The sequence below is a fragment of the Sprattus sprattus genome (genome assembly GCF_963457725.1).
Source record: "Sprattus sprattus genome assembly, chromosome: 3".
Lineage (NCBI taxonomy): Eukaryota > Metazoa > Chordata > Actinopteri > Clupeiformes > Clupeidae > Sprattus > Sprattus sprattus.
The window spans coordinates 23,409,940-23,422,439 of NC_137922.1; the positions used below are offsets into that span (position 1 = coordinate 23,409,940).

The window sequence follows — 12,500 nt, forward strand, 5'->3', positions numbered from 1 at the left end:
TCGTCAGGTGATGAGTTTTGGCTGAGCGATTTTCTGCTCGCTCTGTGGGAGCTGTGGTCTCGAGGAGAAGCGCTTTGGGGCTTATTCCAGTTGCCATCTCTGAGGCCTGTCCTCATTCATCACACACACACACACACACACACACACACACACACACACACACACACACACACACACACACACACACACAACTCTCTCTCTCTCACACACACACACAAGCACACACTCACTTTTCGCAAAAACACTTTTTCGTGCTCCACTCTGTTGTCTCCACTCGCAATTCTTCCGCAGAGCCATGAACTACATGACCAACCCACACACACAAACTCTCTCTCACACACACACACACATAAACTCTCTCTCTCCCACACACACACGCACACACACACACACATAAACTTGCTCGCACACACACACACACACACATACACAGCTCACCTCGATCACCTCACGCCCACAGTGGAAAAAGAAAATCAGCTTGTGCCAAATCAGGCCGTCGATATCTGTGAAAGCGGTGGGAAACTCACCACTGCCTGTCTCTGTCCCTGTTGCTGGCAGACTAGTGTGGAAATTAAATATCTGATAGTTCCTCTCCATCCCACCCATCTGCCTGTCTCTCTCTACCTTCCTCCTGTGTCCCTGTACTTTCATTTATCCCTGGCTTTTGATGATGCTCAATAGGCTGTGTGTGTGTGTGTGTGTGTGTGTGTGTGTGTGTGTGTGTGTGTGTGTGTGTGTGTGTGTGTGTGTGTGTGTGTGTGTGTGTGTGTGTGTGTGTGTGTGTGTGTGTTCAGGAAGATACCACTATTCTATTCCTTTTTCGCTCTTGTCATGTGTGGGCACAGTAACCCTGAGCATACACCTTCCTGAATGGATTGACACAAGTTTCCTTTCTCCCCCCAGATAAACACAACTCACCCTGCAACCCACACCTAATCTCCCCATAGGCAGCAAGGCGTCGAGAGAAAGCGCGGATGATCTGTGTGGGCGATAGCAACACCGATAAAAATAGTGGTAGCATAGTGAAGGCTGTGTGATTTCAGAGAGAGTGTGTGTGTGTGTGTGTGTGTGTGTGTGTGTGAGTGTGTGAGTAAGAGTGTGTGATGTGGGTTTGGTGTCTTAGCATCTCATCTAGGTCGAGAGCTGTGCTCTGGACAGCCCACTGGAGTGTGTTATTGTGCTTCCCGCTGGTGCCTGACACCTGAGTGGATAGCGGTGTGTGTGTGTGTGTGTGTGTGTGTGTGTGTGTGTGTGTGTGTGTGTGTAGAGGAGCCACCCGTCGCTCAGCAGACTCCAGCAGATTCGGAGCGGCAGTGCCATCCGGCTCCAGACCCCTCGTGACAGTGTGTTGACAGCAGCTCAGACAGCACACTTTAGCCTGAGCTGAGGGGGTCACACACACACACTGATGTACAGACTCACACACACACACACGCACTCACATACACACACAAACACACTCATGTGCAGACACACACACAGACACACACACACACACACACACACACACACACGCACTCATGTGCTGACACGCACACACACACCCGCACACATACAAACACACACATACCCACACCCTCACCCACACACACACACACACACACACACACACACCCACACATACACACACATAATCCAGATGTGCAATGAACCTGCTCCCTTATCTTTCCACCCTCTTCTTTATCTCTCCCTCTTTGCATCATTTCTCTTTCTGGCCTGTCTTTCTTTTCCTCATCCCTTTCTCCCTTTGTCCCTCTCCTCTTGTCAGTCTCCCTCCTCACTCTGCTCTCTATCTCTCCCCCCACAAAAGTAGCTCAGGCGGTCACCTCAGCCCCAAACACCATACGGACCAGAACCACCATACGGACCAACGGCTCCGGTCGGACCAGTGGCTCCAGCAGAGCCAGTACCTCCAGGAGGACCGGCAGTGGGCCAGCTCTCACTGGGCCCGTCAGTAGACCACCTGCCCCTGCCCCAGTACCGGTGCCCCCTCCGGTCCTTGATGCGCCTGAGGCCCCATCTGCCCCTGCCAAGCCCAGCTCGCCCCTTGTCCCCAAGGCCATCAACAGGAGCTCCGTCACTATCATTGCATCCAGCGAGAGCAACAAGGCTGGCAAGTACCAACACTCCTGCACACAAAAATACATGACACATACACACACACACACACACACACACACACCTGCACACACACACAGACACACCCTCCTGCACAGACACACACTCCTGCACCCTCACACACGCAAACAAACACACACACACTTGAACTCATACACACACACACACACACCTGCACACACACACACACACACCCCCACACCCCCACACCCCCACACACACACACACACACACACACACACACACACACACACACACACGTGTGTGTGTCTGTGTGTGTGGGTGTGTGTGTGTGTGTGTGTCTGTGTGTGTTTGTCTGTGTGTGTGTGTGTGTGTGTGTGTGTGTGTCTGTGTGTGTGTGTGTGTGTGTGCGCGCCCACACTGTGCCTGGGGCCCATGGTGCGATCAGATTGTCTACACACTCCTCAGGTAGAGGGGGTGGGGAATCTCATTTGCATGACTTTTTTGAGCGCTTCCTTTGTTTTTGTCACTTTTTGTTGTTGTTAAGGCTTTTGTTATTGTTTGCCTCATTAAATTCCTTCCTAGAGGTTATTATTTATTTCTTTTCTTACTTATTTATTAGATCGCTCGGAGCTCAAGCTGCTTTCGTGCGGCCCACTGTGTCAGGTGGTGGCCTTCTCACGTCAGTTATGAAATCACTGGCATTAATTAGCATGGCATGTCCACTACCATTCTCACCACTGATGAGCCCCTACAAGGTTACACACATGCAGGTTACACACACATGCAGGTTGCACACACACACACATACAAATACACTAATTACACATGCACACATACATTACTCACACATACACACACACAAACACACACACACAGATTATACACACACACACACACACACCGCACACATCCCACACACACAGTCTAAGGTTACTTGAAGGACTCTTGTCCATCTGCGGGGAAGCTGAACCAAGACTGTCTCACTGTGGCTGCTCCTCTGCTGGGTCACACACACACACACACACACACACACACACACACACACACACACACACACACACACACAGTCTGAAGACTGTCTCGCTCCTCTGCTGGGTCTGGGAGGGCCGCTTTAATTGGACCGGTACCAGACATGTAAGTGCTGACTACTGTCAGCGGGTCGCTGGGCTGTGCTGCGGCATCTCATCCAGTCCACACACACACACACACACACACACACACACACACACACACACACACACACACACACACACACACACACACACACACACACACACACACACACACACAAAATGATGGAATGGATTGTGTGCACTCACAATGGAGCTCTACGTCTCCATAGCGATGAGCGGAATGAGTTCTCCAAGGAGGTGTGGATGGGTTGGGGGGTAGTTGGGGGCCTAGGAGGGGAAGGGGAGAGAACAAATTGGGTTCATTCTGCCTCAGTCCCCACCCCTGGGAGGTGTGCAGTCATCAGCGTAGATAAAATGTGACCGGAGCCCGAGGCCTGGCTGTTTCCAGCGCCATTATGGCCTGATGTTGCTTTGGGGAGCAGGCTGAAGGATACTAACCTCCCTCTGAAGATGTCCACAGCCAGTTAGGAAGGAGGAGAACAGATAGACACACACAGAGAAGGAGTGAAAGGAGTGAAAGATAGAACGAGAGGCAGACTGAGAGACTGACCAACAGACAGACATACAGAGATTAATCAGAGATCAATTTTGTTGAATCCACATATTCCTAAACTTTTATGGTTACATTTCAAAGGTAACTTCACCCATTCACCTATGCCTGTCATGTTGCCATCCTTTTCAAGTGAGTTTATTTCAGCCAGATTCAATTTCCTTGAGCCTCTCTTAAGCCCTTTCTCTCCTTGTCTTACTGTCTGTCAGTCAGTATGTCTGTCTGTGTCCCTCTAGCCAGACTCTCTGAAGGTGAAGAGCCTTCTTGACATTTTCAGGTAACCAGCTGTCTCCTTTTGAACACAAAATAATAGACCGGTCTACTGCCAATGACCTCGTCCTTTCAGTGTGCCACATCCATTGAACGTCATGAGTGGTTGGAGCGAGGCCTTCCTCATCTACTTCATGTCCTCGTCCTCATTCTACAGGGCTCATTTGAAGACAAGAGACATGGCAGGAGGAGTGAGAGAAAGAAAATATAATGTCTGAGATTTCCGTGTCGTCGAGACTCGAGTGCGTTTGATCTTCTCCGGCTCTGCATTCAACACGGAATAAAGCCATTGGTTAGCGTGGCATGGGCCATTCAACACGGAATAAAGCCATTGGTTAGCGTGGCATGGGCCATTCAACACGGAATAAGGCCATTGGTTAGTGTGGCAGGGGCCATTCAACACGGAATAAAGCCATTGGTTAGCGTGGCATGGGCCAATAATATGTCATGTAGGGGTAGCACTGTGCTGAGGGCTTCATTTTGACTGGATACTGTGTGAGTGTGTGTGTGTGTGTGTGTGTGTGTGTGTGTGTGTGTGTGTGTGTGTGTGTGTGTGTGTGTGTGTGTGTGTGTGTGTGTGTGTGTGTGTGTGTGTGTGCAGTCACTGGGTTGCAAATTATCTGTCGTTGCGCTTATGAGGTGGAGATTGAAAGCACCCCACACAATATGTCATCACACACACACACACACACACATACAGACCAGGCCTATAAATCCAGCGATTGTCTGAGAGATTTGTGCTGACCTTGTTGAAACGGGACTAGAAATTGCTAGCAATAAACCTCCTTGATGTGTGTAATCATTGTTCGATAAATCACTTTTTTAATGAAAGACAGCTGCTGTCTCTTAACACCCCTCCCCCCACTTGTCCTTGGGGAAGACAAGTTTTTATTCCATTTTATTCTCTCTTTGTCACAACAGTACCTCTCTTTCATAACGAGCCGCGTTGTCACTTCTCTGATCCTTCATCCGTTTACTGTGCGAACAGCAGCAAGGCACTCGCAGAAACACCACCCCCCCCCCACACACACACACACACACACTCTGATCCTTCATCCGTTTACTGTGCGAACAGCAGCAAGGCGCTCGCAGAAACACAGTGCTCCGCTTGACTGTCAGAGTCAGTGTCACCTCAAAAAACATCCATTTTATTTATTTATTATTTTATTTTTTGTTATTTATTTTTGTGTCCACAGAGTGTCTCAGAGAAGCATGTCAACACAGAAACGCGTTGTAGTCTCTCTCTCTCTCATTCTTTCTCTCTCTCTCTCTGCGTCAACAGAAGTTTAGTGTCATCGTTAAGGACATGGTAACGTGCTGGAGGTAATTAGCAGGCATTCTCTGAGAGACTGATTGCCCTCACGAGGAGAGTGGTTGAGAAGCATCAGCCCTTCTGGCTGTTGTGGAACACCTGAAGATTCTTTGACTAATAGACCAATTTGCATAATCCGTCACATTACCTTGGGGGTCCAGCCAGAGGGTGCGTGCGTGTGTGCGTGCGTGCGTGCGTGCGTGCGTGCGTGCGTGCGTGCGTGCGTGCGTGTGTGTGTGTGTGTGTGTGTGTGTGTGTGTGTGTGTGTGTGTGTGTGTGGGGTGGGGTGGGGTGGGGTGGGGTGGGGTGTGTGTGGGGGGGGGTCGAGGGTATGACCTGCAGTACCAGCAGGACTGAGGATGGAGGTGGGTCTGAAGGTGAAGATGAGGGACACAGCCAGGGTCTTCCTCCACACACACACACACACACACACCTTCTCCTTAGCCTTCCGGAAAATCTGCACCTTCTTTAATCATATTAATCATCACCTGGGGAGCATCAGCCCCCTTAGAGTTTAATAAGCTCCATCTTTCTTTTTTTTTTCTTTCTCTCGCTCTCTATCTCTGCATTTCTCTATCCCTTCATCACACTCTTTGTCCTTGTCTAAGTTACATTTCTCCATCATACTTAAAAAAAAAAGTAAAAAAGAAATTGCCAACGGCAGCAAAACACTGAACATTTTATGGATTCTCTTCCAACAGGATCATAAACCGCCACATGATTAGCGATCTCAGGGCTGTTCGCTTTAATTAAAACTGCAATTAGCAGCCCCTGCGTTGACTTCCAGTGTGCCTCTCCTTTTTAACTGCATGCCAGGCCCAGCAGTTTAGTAATGTTGATGCCTTGGCACAGTTAAATGTGTAGTGTTCATGTCAATAAAATAGGAACTAATTTAACATAGTTGCACAGTCATCTACAGCAGTGTAATGCAGTAAGATTTGCATGAATGTCTCCTCTGGCATATGGCATTAAATTCAAAGGGGAAGGAGAAATGACTTCCAAGATGGAGCTGATTTAAAACCATTAAAGGATAGTTGTTGAGGACATAAAGGCTCTGTTAAAACAAGAAGGCCGGTAAAAAGAGTTGCATTAATACTGTGTTGAGGAAGTGTTGTTGAAGGACTGTACATAAGGGCTATGTCAGAGCTGTGTGGAAGGACTGCATTGAAGGGCTGTGAAAGCATGACCAGAGCATGTAATCATCTGTCTGTCCTGTGTTTTGCAGACTACCCCACAGTTCCCTCGCCGTGTTCCAGCAGGCCGTGTTACCCAGGGGTCCAGTGCATTGACCTGCGCCCGCCCTATGTGGGCTACGTCTGCGGACGCTGCCCGCCTGGTTTCCTTGGCAATGGACGTATCTGCACCAAGAATCCACGAGCAGGTATGCTTGTTTTCCCTGTGTCCCCCCCGTACACACACACCCGACAACGAGCCTTCTAAACGAGGACTTGGACCAATTATGAATGTTTTGTTGTGGTATATTTCCTTAGGTCAAGTATTACTTTGTTGATTCTGTGTCGTCCTGATCTACCGGATCTACACGTTTAGGTTTAATCTGTGTAGCCTTGCTGTATTTTGGAAATAAAATATGCAGTCAACCATGTAGAGAGGTTGATGTATGGAGAGGTTCTGATCTCCGGTGTATTGCTTTGGATCTCTGATATGGAGGCAGGAAGCCTTGACTAATTGTGTAAAGCAAGTGGTTGTAATCTCTCAGACGAGACGACCTCTGATGTGCTGGAGAGCAGAGCGCTCCGAACAGCGTGCTTCGCCGAGCCATGTGCTCATGTGTGCTCTAGCTTTTGACCCTGAATGTGATAATTATCCAGTAAGAAAAGTTTTTTTTTTTTTTCCTACCATCTGAAGACACACAGACAAGAAACACACACACACACACAAAAGAGAGAGAAAGAGAGCAGTGTACCCTCAGGAGAGAGAAGAAGAAGAAGATGCGACGACAACACTTGACCTTCAGGGGAAGAGTTTCTGCAGTTTTCAATGCAGAGCCGCTCCGGAAACATGGAGCCAATTACAATGGTTGCGTTGCCTGGTGGAACACCGTCTCCTCTTCATTTGAATAGTCAATCATCACTTTTTATCCTCCTCTGGAGAAAATGATGAATAGGATGCGCGGTCTTTGTTGGCTCGACAGCCTGATCACCAGCACTGGGTTTGTATCACTGCTGCCAGCTGGGAAAAGCACCGTCGTCTCCACAGACCTTGCAGAGCTGATTAATTGATGCTGAGGGCAGGAGCCTCTGTTTATTTTTCATAATCTGAAAAAGCAGGAGATCTATATTTTATTTAGACTTTGCTGCGGTCGGCGTTCAGCACACGTTCAAGGTAATGGCATAATGGCATCGCCGGTGCGCCGAGCACTTCACAGTCGGCTCCCGGAAAATCATGAATGCGTCTCACGCCATCCTTGAAGCCACGCGAGGCTGTACGCTAACAAAACCATTTGTCACCGGGGAAGGCAGAACGAGCGTAAAAAAGGCCAGAAACGTCTTCAGTTCTTCTATTGATTAAACAAAGCTTTATGCGTCGACAGAGATGGGTGCACATGAAGAGCCTTTGGAGGCGAAAGGACTGAACATGAAAGTCTGGTGGTCTTTTATAATTTAGTTGAGAGTCGCGCATACACACAAACACTCACACTCATATACACACACAAAAACACACACACACACACAACCTCACACTCATATTCACACACACACTCATATACACATACACACACACACACACACACACACACACACACACCAACACACACACACACACACACACACACACACACACACACACACACTCATATACACACACACACTCACACTCATATACACACAAACACACAGCCTCACACTCATACACACACACACACATGCACTCACACACACACACACACAGCCTCACACTCATATACAAACACACACAGCCTCACACTCATATACACACACACTCATATACACACACACACTCCTTCCTTCTCTCTGGATCCCTGTGTTGTTCTAAATGCACCAGGCTCTCCTTTCTTCTCTCTGGGCATCCTCTCTGTTTGTTTGGCATCTCGGTTGAAAGATGTGTGGTAAATCAGTTCTTCTGTTTCACATTTTTGTATTTATTTATTTTCTTTGGTGTGGGGGGTATCTGTTTGGACCTCAGTCCTCTTCTTCAAGTCTGTTCCTTTCACTGTGTTCTAATCCCACATCCAAACCCCATCATTCAGCAGCTCACTGAAGGACAGGAAGAAGTGATTACAGGGTGCTTATCTACCAGGACCAACAACTATAACTGTAAAGATTGGCGGCCTGGACATTTTCTGTTGATAACGAGGCAGAAAGAGCGATGCCCAGAGCTGTTTGTGGCAATGACAGGGGAGCGCTACAGTGTAATCTTCCTGTCCGGCACAGGGACTGGGTGAATGTGGGAAGTGGAAGAACAAATCATTTTGTAAAAGACTCTGACTCCAAATATCAGCCAAACAGTGGATTATGAGGATTGTTTTTGAATGATGCTTGATGACAAATGTATCCATTTTTCATTGTGTGTGTGTGTGTGTGTGTGTGTGTGTGTGTGTGTGTGTGTGTGTGTGTGTGTGTGCGCGTGTGGAATCTCAGGTGGAAAACTGTCGACCGGTCTCACTTCTCACCCTTCTATCTAAAACAATTGAGAGGGCAGCTTCCAAACAGGTCACAGAGTTCCTGTCAACGAACAATCTCCTCGATCCAAACCAGTCTGGATTCAAAAGCGGTCACTCCACCGAAACAGCCCTGTCTGTGACGGAGGCCTTAAAAACAGCTAGAGCAGCAGCTCAATCCCCAGCTCTCATCCTGCTTGACTTATCAGCTGCGTTTGATATATCCACATGGATGAAAAACCACCACCTTCAGCTGAACCTGGCCGAAACAGAACATATGGTCTTCCCAGCCAAACAGTTCCTCCACCACAACATCAATATCAATACTGACTCTTGATCTCTTGCTCCATCCAAAACAGCACGAAACCTCTGGGTCATTATTGATGACCAACTAACCTTCACAGCCCACATCGCCTCTGTCTCCAGGTCATGCCGCTTTGCGCTATACAACATCCGCAAAATCAGGCCGTACCTAACCCAGTATGCTACCCGGCTGCTGGTGCAAACCTTGGTGAGTTCCCGCCTTGACTACTGCAACGTCCTCCTTACGGGCCTGCAGGCTTGCGTGGTGAAACCACTACAGATGATCCAGAAAGCGGCGGCGCGCCTGGTGTTCAACCAACCAAAGAGGGCACATTTCACCCTGCTACTCATTGAGCTCCACTGGCTGCCGGTAGCTGCTCGCATTAAGTTCAAGTCACTTATGCTTGCCTACAGAGTGCTAACTGGTTCTGCTCCCACCTACCTAAATACTCTTGTAAGGGCAAATGTTACACTCAGGACGCTGCGCTCATCCAGTGAGTCTGGCACTGCCACCTGTGCAAGCACGGCAATCCAGACTATTCTCAGTTGTAGTGCCACGTTGGTGGAACGACCTGCCTAGCACTACCAGTGCAGGGGCATCCTTCTCTACCTTCAAGAAGCAGTGTCAGTGTCAGAGTCTCTACCTTTTAAATTTAGTGCACATCAGTTGCATGCACAGACAGACAGAATGCACATTTGTACTGATTAAACCAAATCTTTAATACTTTAACTGTTGAGATACAGTTTTGCCAAAGAACAACTAGAGATGTAGTTTCGCAAGACGATGTGAAGTGTGCTTACACACACACACACACACACAGCCTCACACTCAATACATACACAGTTTTGACAAAGACCAACTAGAGATGCAGTTCCGCAAGACGATGTGAAGTGCGCACACACACACACACACACACACACACACACACACACACACACACACACTGCTTACCAATCAGGAGTAGAGTATCACTAGCAGTAATCCCACGGCTCAGACCTGGCAATAGAAGTAGTGCACAGGACATTGTGACATTGTGTTCAAACTGTACAAAAACACACATGTACTGAGTTTCTAGGTTTTTACATACACCTTGAGAAAACGAATACAACAGCTGTATATTAACAGTCCTGCAATAAATCCCCCTTCATGATTGTTGTAATGTTCAGTTTATGTTGAAACTGCTTAAGAGTTGTGGAATATTATTTGGGGTGTCCTCCTAATATGTGTGGCAATTTTAGTCTTTAGTAAGCTTCTTTCTTCGTTCTTTTTTTTTTCATTCTTGTACGATGATGACTTGTGTAATCTTTTCTGATACAAAGTGTTTTTGATAGTAAATAGTAAATAGTAAAGTCATTTAATGTTCTTTTTGTATCTTTCTGCCGACTTTTGCTGTGGCTAATTTAAAGACAAAATCTTTGTGCCTCTCCCCTCCATAGGTGTTCATCATCAGTCCCAGGCCAAGCCCAGTCGCTCAGGCCCAGGCTACAGTAAAGCACCCCAGCTCCACCTGCCTGCCGTACCCTTCAGGAACGCCCAGCGCCACATCTCCCTCTCCAAGCCCCCGGCCCGCGGCGCCCCCCCTCAGAACGCCACCCCACGGCCCCAGGCGCTACGCACCCCGGCCCCGTCCGCAGTCACGGAGAGGAGGATGGCCCCGCCACGGCCCCAGCAGCACACCACAGACACGCAAACGCACACACACACCATCACCAACCACTTCACCACAGCACACAGCACACAGCCAGACCTGCCCCCAGACACAGAGGCTGGAAGCTGGAGGAAGTCAAGAGCTGGAGATGGAGCTAGAGCTGGAGCTGGAGCTTGGGTTTCCTCAAAGACCACCGTGTCCCAGAGTGGGGCCGTTAACACAGCAGTAGAGAGCGTTAAAGTGACCCCCTCAAACAGGTCCCCCGAAATCCGTCCCCTGCCGCAGCACCGGCCCCACGCACTGCTGGTGGCCCCAGGGGGGGTGCGTGCATGGACCCCCGCACAGCGCCCACAGACGGCCGCGCTCACAGCCCTCTCCTTCTCCTTCTCCGAGGCCGAGTACTCTGCCGATGGCGCCCTGGGGCCCGGCGGAGGGGTGGGGGACCCCGACACAGACGCCCAGCCCGTATTCCCCTTCACCACACCGGCCAGACGCACACACAGGCCCTCATCCGGGTCCACCCAGGCCCGCCACGCCACCACTCGCGCCAGCGGCATCAGCCTGATGGGCCGCCGCGATCCCAAGTTGGAGTCAGAGCTGGATCTTGACTTCGCACCCCTGACGTGCGATGACAGACCCTGCTACCCTGGGGTGCAGTGCTTCCAGAGGGCTAATGGAGGGTACCGCTGTGGTCGCTGCCCCGTGAACTACATCGGGGATGGAAGATCCTGCAGAGGTATCAAGGCAGTTATTTTACTAGACACTCATTAACACTACGGAGTCATTGGAAGCTTGACTTAAGACCTGTGTATTGAATTACACTACTACGCTATTTAGCCAGATCATTACACACCCACTTTATAAGACACAACATAATCTATGTTCTTGAATTAAAAGCTTGTGCCGTGAATTACACTTTTACACTATTTAGACGGATCGTTACCAATCACAGTATATTGCCTACACAAACCTGATTTGACCAGGCACTGCACAGACGCATGAAATCAAAGTTTATGTCTTTAATTACACTTGTATTAATAGGTCATTACAGAGCATAATGTGCTGCTCGTTGTGGGCATTTATACACAGTGGGGCCTAATTTCACTGGCAGGCAACGAGCAAAGTAACAGCCAATGAAGTTGTTTAAGGACAGAAGTAATATGCTCTATGATAGTTTTTGCCTAAAAAATCTAAACAGGTAAAAGGGGTGGCAGTGATTTCAATGGATGCTAATCTCTCCAAGAGAATATGAGGTGAGACTGTATCAAAAGAGCTCAGACCACGGAGCACGTTTAAATATCAGACTCAGCTGCCATCATGAGGTTTTCGGTGATTTTGACTTTGATATTTGACACGATCAGTTTGGTAAGGGTGAACCTGAGCTACAACAGTTTTTCAAGTATTTTTGAGTGGAAAGGTGAATTTGATATGGGTCTAATTATTCAGATTTTTGGGGTCTGCACCAAGTTTCTGAAAGATTGGAGCTATTGCAGCTGTTTTGCAAATCTTCTCTGTTACATTGGCATGAATCAGGGGCAGACCAGGGGGCAGAGTGAGGGAA

General features: G+C 48.6%; 1 protein-coding gene across 1 annotated transcript in view; it reads left to right on the plus strand.

Moving 5' to 3' along the window:
• The window catches only part of LOC308362675 (von Willebrand factor D and EGF domain-containing protein), a 77,863-nt gene that overhangs the window by 51,477 nt on the left and 13,886 nt on the right, over positions 1-12,500 (plus strand). Inside the window, exons 20-22 of the mRNA XM_080835404.1 lie at positions 1,769-2,113; positions 6,573-6,728; positions 10,728-11,675. Of these exons, the coding sequence (XP_080691530.1) occupies positions 1,769-2,113; positions 6,573-6,728; positions 10,728-11,675 (1,449 nt within the window). The remainder of the gene's footprint in view (positions 1-1,768; positions 2,114-6,572; positions 6,729-10,727; positions 11,676-12,500) is intronic.